At 37.5% G+C, this 16,076-nt stretch overlaps 1 protein-coding gene across 1 annotated transcript; it reads left to right on the forward strand.

Moving 5' to 3' along the window:
- Positions 1–345: 345 nt before the first annotated feature.
- Positions 346–12,658, forward strand: BTBD1 (BTB domain containing 1). Its single transcript, XM_026677059.2, has 8 exons — positions 346–773; positions 3,543–3,699; positions 4,195–4,300; positions 4,917–5,114; positions 6,274–6,466; positions 7,121–7,208; positions 8,837–8,983; positions 11,980–12,658. Exons 1-8 carry the CDS (start codon positions 373–375, stop codon positions 12,136–12,138), a joined length of 1,449 nt encoding a protein of 482 aa, XP_026532844.1. The 5' UTR covers positions 346–372; the 3' UTR covers positions 12,139–12,658.
- The last annotated feature ends 3,418 nt before the right edge of the window (positions 12,659–16,076 follow it).

Consider the following 16,076-nt stretch of genomic DNA (forward strand, 5'->3'; position numbering starts at 1 on the left):
GACTGGGGGAGGAATCTGTGGCGCTTCTCGCGATTTTCTCCACCGATGGAGAGGGGGGGAAAAGGAGCATTTTTGGTCGACCATGACGCAAACGCGAGCCCAGAAGACGTGTTTAACCGCGGCGGTCTCCTCTTCCATTATTACCTCTGCGAGCCTGGAGGAGAGGCGCGCGCAGCCGCGCTCGGCTAGCCGCCGGGGTGGGTGGTTGTGGGAAGACGCAGACAGACTCAGGTCGCACGTTGGCGTTCCGTGAGCGACGTCGCGCCTGCGCAGACACCTCCCGGGAGGCGCCGGGCGGATTGTGAGGCGAAAGAGAGAGAAGGGACGAGAGCGCCTGCGCGGGCCGGAGGAGGAGGAGGAGGAGGGCTGGCAATGGCGGCCGCGGGCGGCCTTGAGGCGGGTTTGGCAACCGCCGCGGGCAACGAAGGCCCGGCCGGCGTGGCGGGGGTGCCGGCGCCCGCGCCCCCGGTGATGGTGCAGCGCGAGCCGGCCTACAACTGGCAGGCCACGAAGCGGTCGCTGAGGGAGCGCTTCGCCTTCCTCTTCGCCAACGAGCTGCTGAGCGACGTGCGCTTCGTGGTGGGCAAAGGCGGCTCTCGGGCCGGCGGCGGAGGGGCGCCCGGGCCGGGACAGCAGCGCATCCCCGCGCACCGCTTCGTGCTGGCGGCGGGCAGCGCCGTCTTCGACGCCATGTTCAACGGCGGCATGGCCACCACCTCGGCCGAGATCGAGCTGCCCGACGTGGAGCCCGCCGCCTTCCTGGCCCTGCTCAGGTCCGAGGCGGAGGCCTGGGGGTGGGGTGGGCGCCTGCCTTCCACACGCCGGGGGGCGGGGGCGGGGGTGTTATCCCCAAGGGGTGGGGGTCTTTAGGGCATCACTGGGGGATAGAGAGGCAATTCCTGAGTTTGGGGGTGTCCAGGATCCAGTTTGGAGCTGCTGGTGAGGATAAAAAACCCAGCCCTGCTTTTTTTTGGGGGGCGTGGGGAGGAAGCAATGACAGGAAGGAGAGATTTGGGTCGGTGGGCTAAATATAAGATTTGATTTGGTGGTGATGATGGCATGCATGGTTTATATAAAGATATATGCTGGTCTAGGACTAGTGAAGATTCGATTTGGCTTTGTTGGGGGAGGGATAATGGCATGTTTTATTTAGAGATATATGCTGGTCTATGGCCTTAATAAAGAATTGATTTTTTTGGGGGGAAGGGAGAATAACGGCGTGGGTTATAACAAAGTACATGCTGATCTGTGACTACAAAGATTTCATTTGGCTTTGTTTGGGAGGGGGGATAATGGCATTGTTTTTATATAAAAGATATATGCTGGTCTATGTCCTTAATAAATATTTGATTTGGCTTTTTTGGGGGGGTGGGAATAATGGCATGGGTTATAACAAGATACATGCTGGTCTGTGACATAAAAGACTTGGTTTGGCTTGGGGGCCAATAATGGCATGCTTTATATAGAGATATATACTGGTCTATAGCTTTAATAAAGTTGCTAAGTGAGACATTTGTTTTTCCCCATTTTTCGACTTTCCTTGCCACATTTGCTAAGTGAATCATGGCAGTTAAATTAGTTACACAGGTTAAGTGAATTTGGTTTCCCGTTGACTTTGCTGGTCAGAAGTTCGCAAAAGTGGATTGTGTGACCCCAGGACAGTGCAATTGTCATAAATATGAGCCAATTGTCAAGCATCTGCATGTAGATCATGTGACCACGGGATGTTGCAATGGTCATAAGCGTGAAAAAATGTCATTTTTTCCCAGTGCTGTTGTAACCGAACAGTTACTAAGCGAACTGTTGTAAGTCAAGGTCTACCTGTGTGCTGGTCCTTAAATATTTGATTTGTTGGTAAGGAGAGTAATGGCATGGTTTATATAAAGGTATATGCTGGTCTAGGGTTAGTAAAGATTTGATTTGGCTTTTTTTGGCTAATAGTGCAGGAATGAATGACATGATTTAAATAGATATGCTTGTCTGTAGCTGTAATAAAGGTTTGCTTTTGCTTTTTTAGTTGTAGTGGGGGGGTGTGAATATTTAAATTGATTATGCTGGTCTATGACTTATAAAGATTTGATTTGGCTGTTTTATCTAAGGGGTAATGACATAGTTTACATAGAGAAATGTGCTGGTTTATGACCATAATAAATATTTGAAGGGTCCTTGGTACTCTCTGAGCTTGCTTGTTTTCTTGCAGATGTTTTTTAACAGTTTATATATTTTCCTTACATTTTCTTGCAGATGTTTCATTACCATAACAAGCAAGCTCAGAGAGCATCAAGGATAGCTCATGTCAAGCCTCAGCTACAAATATTCTTTATTAGTAATAAATATTTTACTTGGCTCTTTTGTCTGTTGTGGTGGGAAGGTAATGACATGAGTTGTAGAGAGAGATATGCTGGCCAATGGCTCTAATAAGCTAGAGATATGGAGACATAAAAACTGGTGAAGATGCTGGCCTAGAAACCAGGGACAGGGAGTTTTAATACTGCCTTAAGTATGGAAACTTCGTGGATGACTTTGGGATACTTAGTCTCCCTTAGCCCAACCCACGTCACAGGATTGTGGTGGTGGAGAAAATAGGAGGCAAGTGAACTAAGTTGTTTGCTGCTTTGAGTTATGTATAAAAATAATTTGTGGCCAGGAAAAGCAGTAATTTCAATAGAAGAGAATATATGTAACTAAGAATTGAATTGTGATGATCTTGGCATTCTCTGATTGGATGTCTGTTGCAGATGTTTTATTACCTAGCTAGGTAACATCATCAGTGCTGATTGCCTATATGGGATAATGAAACGTATGAAGCAGTCAATCAGAGAGCACCAAGGACTCAAAAGGGGTAATTGGATGAAATAATTAGAAACCACTGCTAAGCCATCCATAGTGGTGGTTAAATCAGGATGGCTGCATTAGCACAAAGAGATGAATCCTGGTTGTTAAGTCAGGATGGTACAGTGAATTTGGCCATCACCTTTCTATTTTTTAAAAAAAAACACCTTTGCTTATACTTTAAAAGGTATTTGCCATGATGATGTGGATTATGCCTATTGTCAAGATGAGTTCAAAAGGTCTTCTTAAAGGTATAATAAAAAAGATATTTCCATTGTGCAAAATGCTGTCATATTGCATATTGTGGAAACAAGGTTGTGTTCCTTGGGGAAATTGTGGGCTCCCAGAAAATAGGTTTGGCTGCTCATTCATTGCCGAATCGTGGATTATTGGAGATTTTGACATAGAGACTTGGAAGTGAGAGGTGCAAGTATTTGAACTTGATAAGGTAGATAAGGGAATTTTGAATTGGACTTCTAGGAATGCAGCATCTCTTGTTGTGTTAGGCCAGAGGCAATCTCTTATTTTTTGAGTTTGGAAGGTGATTGACTTTTTGCAGATATTAGTGGAAGGTTTGGTTATATGACTATTGTAAAATCAGCTTTAGGTCATCAAATGAAGAGTGTAAAGAAGCTACTAAGACAAAGTGGCATGAGTTTAAAATGTATCAAGTAGTTTTCTTAAATTTATCCTCTTTGATTTTTTTTTAGATTTTTATATTCAGATGAAGTTCAGATTGGTCCTGAAACTGTTATGACCACTCTCTATACTGCTAAGAAGTATGCTGTCCCTGCCCTGGAAGCTCATTGTGTAGAATTTCTCACTAAGCACCTTCGGGCAGATAATGCTTTTATGCTGCTTACTCAGGTAAATCCAACTGTTTTGTTGGAGTTGTTTGTTTCAAAACTTTTTTATTGAATTCAAGCCTCCAGGGCTAGACTTTAAAGGGGGCTTGGAGACTATCAAATATTTTCTGAAACAAAATTGAAAGAAGATTGCAACTTGTGTCCATTAGACTTGTATAGTGCAGAGTTGTCTTTAAATGTAGTTAAATATTATAGAATAAGTTACATTGTTGGTCTTTTATTTCTTACTATGCAATTCTTTCTTGTAGTAAGAACTAAATCTGAGAAAGTTTGGGAAAGGAACATTAAATTAAAGGTTCCTTAAAAGCAGCAAACTTTGCTTGAGTTTCCTTCAATTAAAATAACCATGACTTTTATTATTGAATGTTCAAATGTCACTTGCTGAGAGTGAGATAGGTGGTTTCTAAATTTGATAAGTAAAAAAGTAAATGTTAAAACTATTCCTGTTAGTTGTAAGCTAAAATTAACATAATTCTGGACAAATATTTTTGGACAGGCTCGTTTATTTGATGAACCCCAACTGGCCAGTCTCTGTCTTGACACAATAGACAAAAGTACAATGGATGCAATAAGTGCAGAAGGCTTTACGGATATTGATATAGGTAAGTAGCTCCTAAACATGAATGTGTTTACATTGCATTGGCAATCTGCGGCCATCCAGATGATGTTGGTGTTCAGTTCCCATCAGTCCTAATCACTGATTGGAATCGGAATCCCACAACATCCAAAGAGCACTAGATTCCCTGTTCCTTAAAAAAGCAGTTTTCATATATACCTCCCATTAATAAGAGATTTGCTATGGGTTTTTTTTTTGTTATGTTTTGTTTGCTCATTAGGCTTTGAAGCATTATCCTATGCTGATTTTAACAGCATAATTATTTGTCTTTTATGCTTAAAGATTCTGGATGAATTACTACTTTGGATGAATTTTTCATTAAGGTGTGAATAGAATTACGGCAGCATCAAACTATTTTGGTGCAGGGCGATTACTTTGATAGCTAGAAGTCATTTTATGCAACGGCAGTTCTTGATTCATTCTTCAGTACGCAGAAGTGGTTTACCATTAGAAGAATGATTCGTGTCTTGTTTCCATCAGGGAAGGGACATCTGTCCAAAACCAGCTTAGCTGGAATTGTGCCTGAAGGTCAGACTTGCATGTATCGCAATCTTATTTGATCTATGCAAAAGTGTGCAATAAACTCCAATCTTCTTCTTCAGACACATTGTGTGCAGTCCTGGAAAGAGATACCCTCAGTATTCGAGAGAGCCGGCTCTTTGGAGCCGTTGTGCGTTGGGCCGAAGCAGAATGTCAGAGGCAGCAGTTACCAGTCACCTCTGCAAATAAGCAGAAAGTACTTGGCAAAGCTCTCTCTTTAATCCGTTTTCCACTTATGACAATTGAAGAGTTTGCAGCAGGTAACTTTTCTGATTGGCTTTGTCGTTGTAAAAGTTACACCAAAGTTAAATAGAAAAACCTGTTAACGCTTCTATCTTATGACATAGGACCTATTTTATCTCTTTTTTGCCTCGGGCACTGTATTCACCAATGTGTTTAAAAAGCAAGGTGAAAGTGCACCATGTTTTCACTTCTTAAACTGTTCAGCAGCCTAGCAATTTTGTGATAACCCTGCAGTGAAATCCCAGATAGTTGCTTGCTTCAAAATAAGCATGGGACCTATATTCACAGATGAATATATTCAGGATCCTTTCAGTAGGATTTCACTTGGAGCATTTAGTGATGCCACATGGGAAATGTTGGCCACATGCTGAAAATAAACCAAATTATTTCACCTAAAATGTTACATTTATTTGAAATTTTTGCACCTCTAAGAACAAGGATTTGGGTATATGAGCATGTATGCTTATTTGATCATGTGAAGTTTTATAAAACCAACATTTTATTGTGCCTCTGTTAAACTTTGGGGCCGCATAAAACTCTGCTTTGCATTTTACATTCTAACTTGATATATATTTTTTTTTAAATCATACACATCTAAATTTCTATATTTGGGCCCATTTAATTTCCTTGATCGCCCACAGAATGGTGCTTGCTGTACATGTTGAAAAAGACTGCATCATACAATGCAGCTAGGCCGTTAAAAAAAAAAATCTTCTAATTCAGTTGCTGGTGGAAAGCTTGGCAATATGTACTTTTAATTAATGGACAATGGAAAAGAATTGTTGATTAATTGTTGCTTTTACCCTTGTGTATGAATTTTGTTAGGTTAGCTTTTTGAGGTTACCCAGCCTATTATTTAGGCAAGGCCCTGCTTTACATATATGTAAATATTCCTTACAGTTTTAGAAAACTTCAGAGCTTATGTTGACAGCCAGCGTAAACCACAAACTCTGTCTGAATACCAACTTCTTTTTTTCTTGTCAGATTTCTTAGAAAGATTGTATTCATGTTTTTTTCCTCTTGCAGGGTCAAATATTGCTGTTAATAGCTATAATCTAGGAGTGGAATAAATATATAAATAGACGTATCTCTATATAAGATTTTTTTCCCCCAGTTGTTTTTCTGGTACAGAATATGTTCAGCTCAGTTGCATTCCTTCCATTTTTTTCCCCCCAGGTCCTGCTCAGTCTGGCATTTTGTCAGATCGGGAAGTAGTCAATCTTTTCCTACATTTTACTGTCAACCCTAAACCCAGAGTTGACTATATTGACCGACCAAGATGCTGTCTTAGAGGGAAGGAGTGCAGCATAAACAGATTCCAACAAGTGGAGAGTCGGTGGGGTTACAGTGGAACAAGTGACCGGATCAGGTATGGGTCCCATTTTTTCCCCAGTAATAAGACAATCATAGTGGTTTGAGTTGAGATGTTTCCAAAACACCACACAACAAGAAATGTAGTGACTAGTTGGAAAGAAAATATATTAATTTTCTCCTCTTACCACTGATGAATCCTGTGGTGGCCCATTATAAATACACAATAATAAAAGCAATAAAATATCATTCGGTGTAACACTTAAAAGGCTACATGCCTATCAAACAGCAGAGGACCATTAAAATGAGGTGAGTGTGGAGACTGGTGAAGCTTTGAATTTAGCAGAAAAGCTTAGATGCATCCATGATGCATCAAAGAAGGAAGCATGTCAGAAAGGTTTTTTTTTTTTTTTGTTTTTTTTGCAGGGATCAAAAGTCTTAAGAATGAAGGGTAGACCAGTTTATCTAAAGAACTGGCATCAGATTAGTTTTTAGCTGCCATATGTTGAGCTGTGGAATAGAGGGATTTTCTTATGACTCATAATAAGATTGGCAAAACTTCCCCTGGAAAATCGTTATCTGGTTAAGTTGATAAATGGGTCCATACATTTGCAACTGAAATGAGCTATTGGCAAAAACATTTTAAAAAGCTTCTAGTTTGGTGAAATAGCAGATTCAGTTAATAGTCTGTTTCCCTCTCTCTCTTTTTAAGGTTCACAGTTAATAGAAGAATTTCAATTGTAGGATTTGGATTATATGGTTCTATTCATGGTCCCACAGATTATCAAGTTAATATACAGGTACAATTGTTTTTCAAGGTTATAATGAGTGACGTTTGTTGAACTGAATTCAGGGATATTCTACTATTGGGAAACACTGAGCTTGGTTGTTTGCTTGCAGACATTTCATTACCTAACTAGGTAGCATGATCAGTGCATTAATATTCTATCAATGTATCACTTAGGATGGCTCACGTTAGGTTAAGAGGAAACTGGGAAACAATATCTGTTTCAAATGTTGTTACACAATTATTTTAACAGGAGGTAAATATTTAAGTAATGGCAATATTAATTATTACTATTAACAAGTAGGTGAGCATTCTAAAGAGAAAAAAGTATTTTGTAAGCATGAAGGTATACAAATGCTTCATTATCAATTTTCTATCTCTGAATGAGCCAGTCAGCATTCAGTAATGGAAAGATCTGACTTTGAAACAAATTCATTTGGACCTTTGCTATGCTTTAATTAAAGAATTCATGAACAATGCTTTACAAGCTAATTGAATACATTTCATTTCATAGGTGATTTAAAGTACAACTGTCAATCTGGAAATGAACTTCTTTCAAAACCATAGCTTCTTTAAATATAAATAATCGGCTTGTAGGTGCTTTTCAGCCAAGGAATAAGGGTTGAATATTTTGGTGATAGTTTAGGTCTGTGATGGAAATAAAGTTATTTGCTTGAATTAATTAGAAATGCATTATGCCCATAATTATGGAGAAGTTAACAGGTTTTTAAACCTCTTCTTAGAAGCAATATGCCATTCTGTTTTAATTAAATCACACCTCACCTTCACCCGAGAACATGTCTCACAGGATGATGCAAATAACATGATACACATTTGAATTGTTTTAATCTATCACCAGTCTATAAAACAACATGCAAAGGATTGAATCAGCAGCTACCATTAAAAACAATCAGACAGCATGTCAGTGATCAGAATAAAGGGAAGTATTGTGTTCCTTTGTGTATATCGTGTCTCCTTGGTTGCTGTTTGGGAATGAAGATAGCTAGAGAATTTCTAAAATGATTAGTAAACATTATGAGCTGTGCCCAGAAATAGTAAATAACTGGCATAAAGGCAGGAGTGGGAGGTTAATATTCCTTCATTTTGAACTGTATATCTGCTTTTTTCTTTTGGCAACAGTACAAAACTGGTGTGCTATTGAGACCAGCCAAGGTGTTACCATAGCAAGAGCTGATATCGTTCTACCAATATTGGTTAGGAGCAGATGTCTCCACCAATTTATTCCTTGATGCTGGCTTAGCTCCCTGCCTTTATTAAATGTTGTTGGTAAAAGTGAAGTTTATATGTTACGAAGTATTATCTTCGAGTGATAATATTTACTTCCTAGGATGTTACTGGGAATCTACAAGGCCCCAGAGGCAGTTCAGGTGTGCCCATTGGTTCTCAAGAATTAGGGGCGCCTGCTTTGTAAGCAAGGACACATTAATCACACTTTCCAATTGAAGGTCTAATTTCACCACGATTTCTGAAAGTTTTGTTTGTTAGAGACTCAGGCTAACATTTGGGTGTGGAACTGGATAAGATAAACAGGCTTCAATAGTTCTGGCTATGCTCTGCTCAAGCTTAGAAAATATGTTCCTACAAGAATAAAAAAAAATTTCCATCACTTTTTTCCTACAGATAATTGAATATGAGAAAAACCAGACTCTAGGACAAAATGACACTGGATTTAGCTGCGATGGAACAGCCAGTACCTTCAGAGTTATGTTCAAAGAACCAATAGAGATTTTGCCAACCGTGTGTTACACTGCTTGTGCAACCTTAAAAGTAAGGCCCTTTTTGAAATTGTGGGAAATAGTAAGTATAAAGCAATGAACAAACGATGTGAAGACCAAGGTAGTCTTTGACTTACAACAGTTCATTTAATGACCGTTTGAAGTTACAATGGCACTGAAATGGCATTTGGGTCGTTGACCATTTTTCACACTTTTTTTTTTTTGAAACAAATTTTATTAGTTTTAAAGACAAACAAACCATCATTAGCCATTGAGTACATAAAACCTCTTTCCATTATAAATTTTTACAAGTCGGATAAAAGATTATTTTATAAAACATAATTCTATTTTACCCCATTTCCATATGGACATATAAATATCTTTTAGCAAATTTCTCATTATTTCTCTTTACTCTTATTCAATTTCATTATTATTATTATTATTTCCTATATTTATCCATTTTATAGTCATCATCTTCATTTCTCTCTGACTTGTTTACCGTTATTCCCATCCAACATTCCTCCAAGGTTTTATCAATTCTCAAACAAACATAAACACACAAAACACAAAAACATAAAACTTCTTTTTAGAAAGTAGCTTGGCCCCAGATTACCTCTCTTTATATGGACTTCAATTAAATTCATGTTCATCTTATATGCCATTACCTATCTTATTTACCATTCTATATCTTCTATATAGCTTCTCCCCGCTTTTCACTCTTCTTAATTCTATTTTATTTATTTCATTTTAATTTAAATAATTATACTTGTATCTTTTGCCCATTCTTCCCAAATTATCCATTTATCTCATTCCCTATAGTAAAAAAAAGGATTTCTCCTGGAATCACTAATCAAAGTATGATGCCTTTCTATCATCCCCCTAAATTAACATTTAAAATAATACCTAGTTCCCAATCTGATTCTGCTTAGTACATTCTACCTACTAACTTTGTAAAAAAAAGAAAAAATAGTAAATCCAAAATGATTAAATACATAATTAAATAATAAATCTAAATATTAAATCTTGTAACATTCCAATTATCTATTTCAAAAACAAATGCTACTGTAATAAATTTATAATAACATCAACACAATAGTCAATTAAACTCTGTAATTAAACTCAATGTTTTAAACATTCCCTTTAATATTTTGTTAAATTTTGAAGTCTATCATTACTAAACATTTCAATATTTTAATCTTTTATTAATTCTTATAACATTCTAATTTTCTATTTCTAATACAAATACTACAATACCATCTTATGTACCTTGCAGAATCTTCTTTTTAAAAAGATTATACATTACCCTTTATCCCTAAAAAAAATTCCCTTTTTCCCATCTTGTTTCATACCTTTGTGGCTTTTCCCCCCCTTTTCCCTTCCTTTCTTTTCCCACCTGGCCTTTTTACCCCCCCCCCCCCCTTCTAACCTCCGCCTTTTTAGCTTCCCCTCTCTGTTGTATTCTTTTTTTCTTTTGTTTTCTAACATTGTGTTGATTTTGCATCTTATTTTTCTCTTTCTTGGGTATTTTTTTAAGTCTTAAGTCCTTCATTTTCCTTCCTCTCTTTCTCCTTTCTTTCTTAATTAAACTTTTGGATTCATTAAAGATGGCATCTTCTTCTTCTGCTTCCTCCATCTGTTGTTGTGTTTGCTGACAAATAGCAAGCGCCATTTCTAAAAAATGAAAGGCTTCTTCCACAGCGTCCTTGCCTTCTTTCTTTATTTTTCCATATTCCTTTCTAAGTTCATCAACAGGTAAAGCCATTATAAACCTTTACTTTCTTCTCTTTTTTTCCCCCCTCTTCTTCTTAAAACAACCAAGATGTTTCAAAAGTTGAAACAATTCCCCAAAGTCCCAGAGTCATCAATCAGTCCAAACAAAGCACAAAGTTCTCACTTTCTCTTCCTGGGGTAATATCAGTAAAAAGAAAAAAAAGAAAAAGCCCAGTCTGTATTTTAAAGCCTTGCTACAATTAATTTAGTCTCAAAATCTTCAAGGCATCTCCTCCAACAAGATCTTAATATATATATATATTTTTGTCCTCTCCCTTCCCACTTATAACAAAGAGCCAAGTTTTTACCTTCTATAAAAAGACAGGTTTCTCAATGTCCATTTGTTAATTCCGTAGGGAAGGAGAGTAAACTTTCCCTTTCAGCACCTCAAATTCGCCGCTTGAAAATCTCCTCTGGGAACAAAGTATCGTTCAAAAAGTCATGGTTTTCAGGATGTTAGGTATATCTTAAAGTCCTGGTTCAGCCAAAAAAAACCTTTCTCTTCAAAACTTTCTCCCTCTTCCTCCTGCACAGTCTTACCCAGCTGCCGGCTTCTTCGTGGCGGCCATTACAGACCGCCGCTCCACCACCTTGAGAGAAGGGGGTTTTGCCAGCTGGGGAGGGGGTCTGCGACGGCCCCAAACCCCTCTCTGGATCCCCCCTATCTTCGGCTGCCTCTACGGGGCAGCCTTAGCCTCCAGACCCGTCGGGATCGGAGGCACCAAGACGGCTAGCGCTACAGGGATCGCACAGGATCGCGAATCCCTGCCGCCGCCGAAGCCTGGCAAACCAGAAGTCCGACCATTTTTCACACTTATGACTGTTGCGGCATCCCTGTGGTCACATGATCAAAATTCAGATTCTTGGCAGCTGACTCCTATATTATAACGGTTGCAGTGTCTTTTGTGACCTTCTGACAATGGGGAAGCCAGATTCATTTAACAACTATGTTCCTAACTTAACAACTGCAGTGATTCACTTAACAATGGTGGCCAGAAAGGTCATCAAATGGGGGCAAAGCTCACTTAACTGTCTCGCTTAGCAACAGAAATGTTGGGCTCAAATGTGGTCGTAAGTCAAGAATTCCCTGTATACTTCTAAAAATAATAATAATAATCTAGGAAATGCTTTTTTAAAACTAAGTTCTGTTTGCTATAGGATGTCTCCTGTAAAATCATAATGCTTTGCTTAGAATTTCTCATAGCCTAGGGTGCATTTCAAGTTTACTTATCCCAATTGTGAAGAGTGCTACAATAATGAATTTCTGCTTTTGTTTAGGGCCCTGATTCGCATTACGGCACGAAGGGTTTGAAGAAAGTGATCCATGAATCTCCAACTTCAAGCAAAACATGCTTTTTCTTTTTTAGCTCACCGGGTAACAACAATGGAACATCAATAGAAGACGGACAAATACCTGAAATTATATTTTATACGTAACTTCAGAAAACGGAGATGGAAAAATTGCTTTGAACACGAACAGAAGGGAAACATAAAATACTGTGAATTTTTGTAAATACATAATCTCAGATGTGTTATAAAACTGAAGTGTTGTACACGGAGGGTAGCAAGCACTAGTATTCTCTACCTACAACGCCAAACTTTCCTGAACTAAAATATACTTATCTGTACATAAGTACTTAAACGGTCATTTAAAATGTGCTAACCATAATCTGGAAGCTGGGAAAGAGCACTTTTTCCCCTGAAATACATTTGCGGCAGATTACATATCTGTGGATATTGTGATTGTGCTCCTGTACAGTGCAACACGTTAAACTGAGTTGTCATTCTTAAAACTAACCATGAATTAGAATTAAGGGTGATACAAATTTCATCCGTAATAGTATTGAATGCCTGTATATAAACTTAACTAGTTTTGTTGTGTATTGGAAAAGAAATGTTATCCAGAAGTCAGTTGTATGAAGCTATTCTTTAATTATAAAGTGAAGTGTGGATGAAATGAAGTATCTTTTTGAATACTTGCAGAGATCTTGAATATTTTCAGTTTGTAAGGAAACAGTTCTTAGTGCAGTAAATACGCAGTTTTTAAGGAAATTGGGCATTTTTCAAAGAACTATTAATCAAGTCCTGGTTTTCTCAAATGGTAAATTGTTGGAGGAGATGGGTGATAATGCAATTATACATGCCTACTCAGAAGAAAATCTCAAGACCTCTTTTGGGGTACTGGAGGATTATTTCCTGATGATTGGGATAATTATGGCTCAGATTTTGCTTTAAAACTACTTACCAGTTCATGCAGTCTTAAACCCTTAAGTCTCAGTTTCTGCTTATAAAGTTAACTTTGCTGAGGGTTTTCTGCTAGGATATTCTAGCTGGCATGTAAAGTTACTTGAAAATACTGGATATATTTGAAGAGGTGAAACTGAAAAGCACATTTGCTATAGATGATGCTTGGGAGTCAAAATTATTCAATTGCAAACCCTCAACCCTAATACTAATTATCAATTTGGATTCTTTTTTTTTTTTTAAACAAGTTTTATTAATTTCAAAAACAAACAAATCATCATCAACCATTACATATTTGAACCTTTTTCCATTATAAATTTTACAAGTCAAATAAAACCTTATCTTATACAATACAATTCTATTTTAAACCATTTCTAAATGAACATAAAAACATCTCTTGTCTATTTCTTTCTGACTTGATTATCGTCATTTTCTTTCTATACTTCTAAAAGGTTTCACCAATACTTCTCAAAAACATAAACAGACACAAACAAACATATAAAAAATCTTTTAGTAAAGTAACTTGGCCCCCGGTACCTCTCTTTATATGGGCTTTAATTATATTCATGCTCATCTTACAGATCATTACCTATTTTATTTACCATTCTGTATCTTCTATATATACTTCTCCACACATTTCACTCTTCATAATTCTATCTTATTCAATCCATCTTAATTTAAATCATTATATTTGTATCTTTTGCCCATCCTTTATTATCACTCTATCTCATTCCTTATACTGAAAAAAAAGAATTTCTCCTGAAATCTCTAATCAGAGTATGATGCTTTTCTATCCTCTCCCTAAATATTAGATTAACATTTAAAATGACACCTAATATCCAATCTGATTCTGCTTGGTACATTCTATCAATTAATTTTTACTTTTAATAACAATAAAAACAGAGTAATAAATCAGAAATGTTTAAATACATAGGATCCTCCTAAATACATAGTTAAATAATAAATCTAAATAGTAAATCTTATAACATTCTAATTGCCTTTCCCTTCAATATTTTATTACATTTTAAAAATCAATCATTATTAAACATTTCAACATTTTAACTTCTTATTAACTCTTAAACCATTCTAATTTTCTATTTCTAATACAAATATTACAATACCGTCTTATGTACCTTGCAAAATCTTTTTTAAGAAAATTTATACTTTACCCTTTATCCCTGAAAAAGATTCCTCTTTTCCCATCCAATTTTAAAACTTTGTGGCTTTTCTCCGCCTTTCCCCTTTCTTTCCTCCCCACCCGATCTTCCTACCCCCTTCTTCTTTTTTTTTTTTAAAACAAGTTTTATTAATTTTTAAAACACACAAATTATCATTATTCATTACATGTTTAAACCTTTTTCCCTTGTAAATTTAACAAGTCAGATAAATTATGATTCTGTTTTAAACCATTTCCATATAATATACCAAAACCTCTTATTCAATTTCTCTTACTTCTCTTTACTCTTATTCAATATCATTATTATTATTTCATCTGTTTCTTTCTGACTTAGTTACCATTATTCTCATTCTATATTTCTACAAGTTTTTACCAATTCTCCCCCAAAAAGACATATACACACAACACACAAAACAAAAAATATCTTTTGGAAAGTAACTGGACCCAGGTGTCTCTCTCTTCATGGACTTCAATTATATTCATGCTCATCTTACATATCATTACTTATTTTATTTACCATTCTAAGCCTTCTATATTAATCTCTACATATTTCACACTCTTAATTCTACCTTAATTAATCATCTTAGTTTAAATCATTATATTTGTATCTTTTGTCCATTTTTATAGGAACTACCTTCACCTTCAAGCACCTTCCTCTTCGGACAAAAGCACTGAATTTATGTCTTGGTAGCCAACTTCTCACCTCTGTCTTGGTAGGGCGGAGCCACCCTCGCCGGCGACAACCGAAGCTCCTACCCCCTTCTTCTAACCTCTGTCTTGCTGGCATCCCTTCTCTGTTGTATTCCCTTTTTCTCTTGTTTGCTATCATTATATTTATTTTGCATCATATTTTTCTCTTTCTTAAATGTTTTTTTAGATCTTAAGTCCTTCATTTTCCTCGCTTTCTTCCTTCCTTCTTCCTTAGGTAAATTTTGGGATTCATTAAAGATGGTGTCTTCATCTTCTTGTTGTAATTCCATCTGTCGCATTGTCTGTTCATAGTTAACCAGCGCCATTTCTAAAAATAGAAAAGCTTTTTCCATACCATCTTTACAGGCTGCTTTTGTTTGCTCATATTCATCCCTCAGTTCCTCAAGGGAGAAAGCCATTATAAATCTTTTCTTTTTTCCCTCTTTCTTCTTACTCCAACCAAAATATTCCAAAAGAAAAGTAAGACAATCCCAAAGTCCACAATCCTCAATCAAGCCAAGCCAAAATTCCCACTTTCTCTTCCAGGGGTAGTATCAGACAAAGGAAAAAAGAAAATCCAAATCTGTGTTTTGAAGCCTTATTAAAAAAAAAAATTTCTGTCTCCAAATCCTTAAGGCATCTCCTCCAACAAAATCCAGCCAAATAGATATATTTTTTGTCCTCTCCCTTCCGACTTATCCCATAAAGCTAGTTTTACCTGAAAAAAAAAACAGGTTTCTCAATATCCGTTTGTTAATTCCGTCGGGAGGGAGAGTAAACTTTCCTTTCAGCACCTCAGAATTGCCGCTTACTTTCTCTTATGGAAAGAATCATCCAAAAAGCCATCACTTCCAGGAATTAAATTAAATATATCTCAGAGTCCTGGATCAACCAAGAAGACTTTCACTTTTAAAAACTTTCTCCTCTTCCTCCAGCGCATACTTGCCCAGCTGCCGGCTTCTTTGTGGCGGCCATTACAGACCGCCGCTACGCCGTCTTGGTAAAGGGAGGTTCTGCCGGCCAGGGAGGGGGTCTGCAATACCCCCAAACCCTTTTCCGGATCCCCCCTACGTTCGCTGCCCCTGCAGGCCAGCCTTGCTCCGCACCCTTTCGGATCGGAGCCCCAAAAACGGCTAGCGCGGCAGGGATCGCGCAGCTTCGCGAATCCCTACCGCTCGCAAAGCCGACAAACCGGAAACTCCGCTAATTATCAATTTGGATTCTAACTATCCTATAGAAGCTTTTGGCTATGATTACAATGATC

The sequence above is a fragment of the Notechis scutatus genome, chromosome 11 (assembly GCF_049901735.1).
Source record: "Notechis scutatus isolate UNSWTSFEM ecotype Mainland chromosome 11, rNotScu1.2, whole genome shotgun sequence".
Taxonomy (NCBI): domain Eukaryota; kingdom Metazoa; phylum Chordata; class Lepidosauria; order Squamata; family Elapidae; genus Notechis; species Notechis scutatus.

Excerpts from the sequence above, each read along its gene's own strand:
- BTBD1 (XM_026677059.2), top strand. The coding sequence starts at position 373 with ATGGCGGCCGCGGGCGGCCTTGAGGCGGGTTTGGCAACCGCCGCGGGC. Across the intron at positions 3,700-4,194 it reads CTTTTATGCTGCTTACTCAG|GCTCGTTTATTTGATGAACC; the intron begins GTAAATCCAACT and ends ATTTTTGGACAG. Across the intron at positions 6,467-7,120 it reads GGAACAAGTGACCGGATCAG|GTTCACAGTTAATAGAAGAA; the intron begins GTATGGGTCCCA and ends TCTCTTTTTAAG.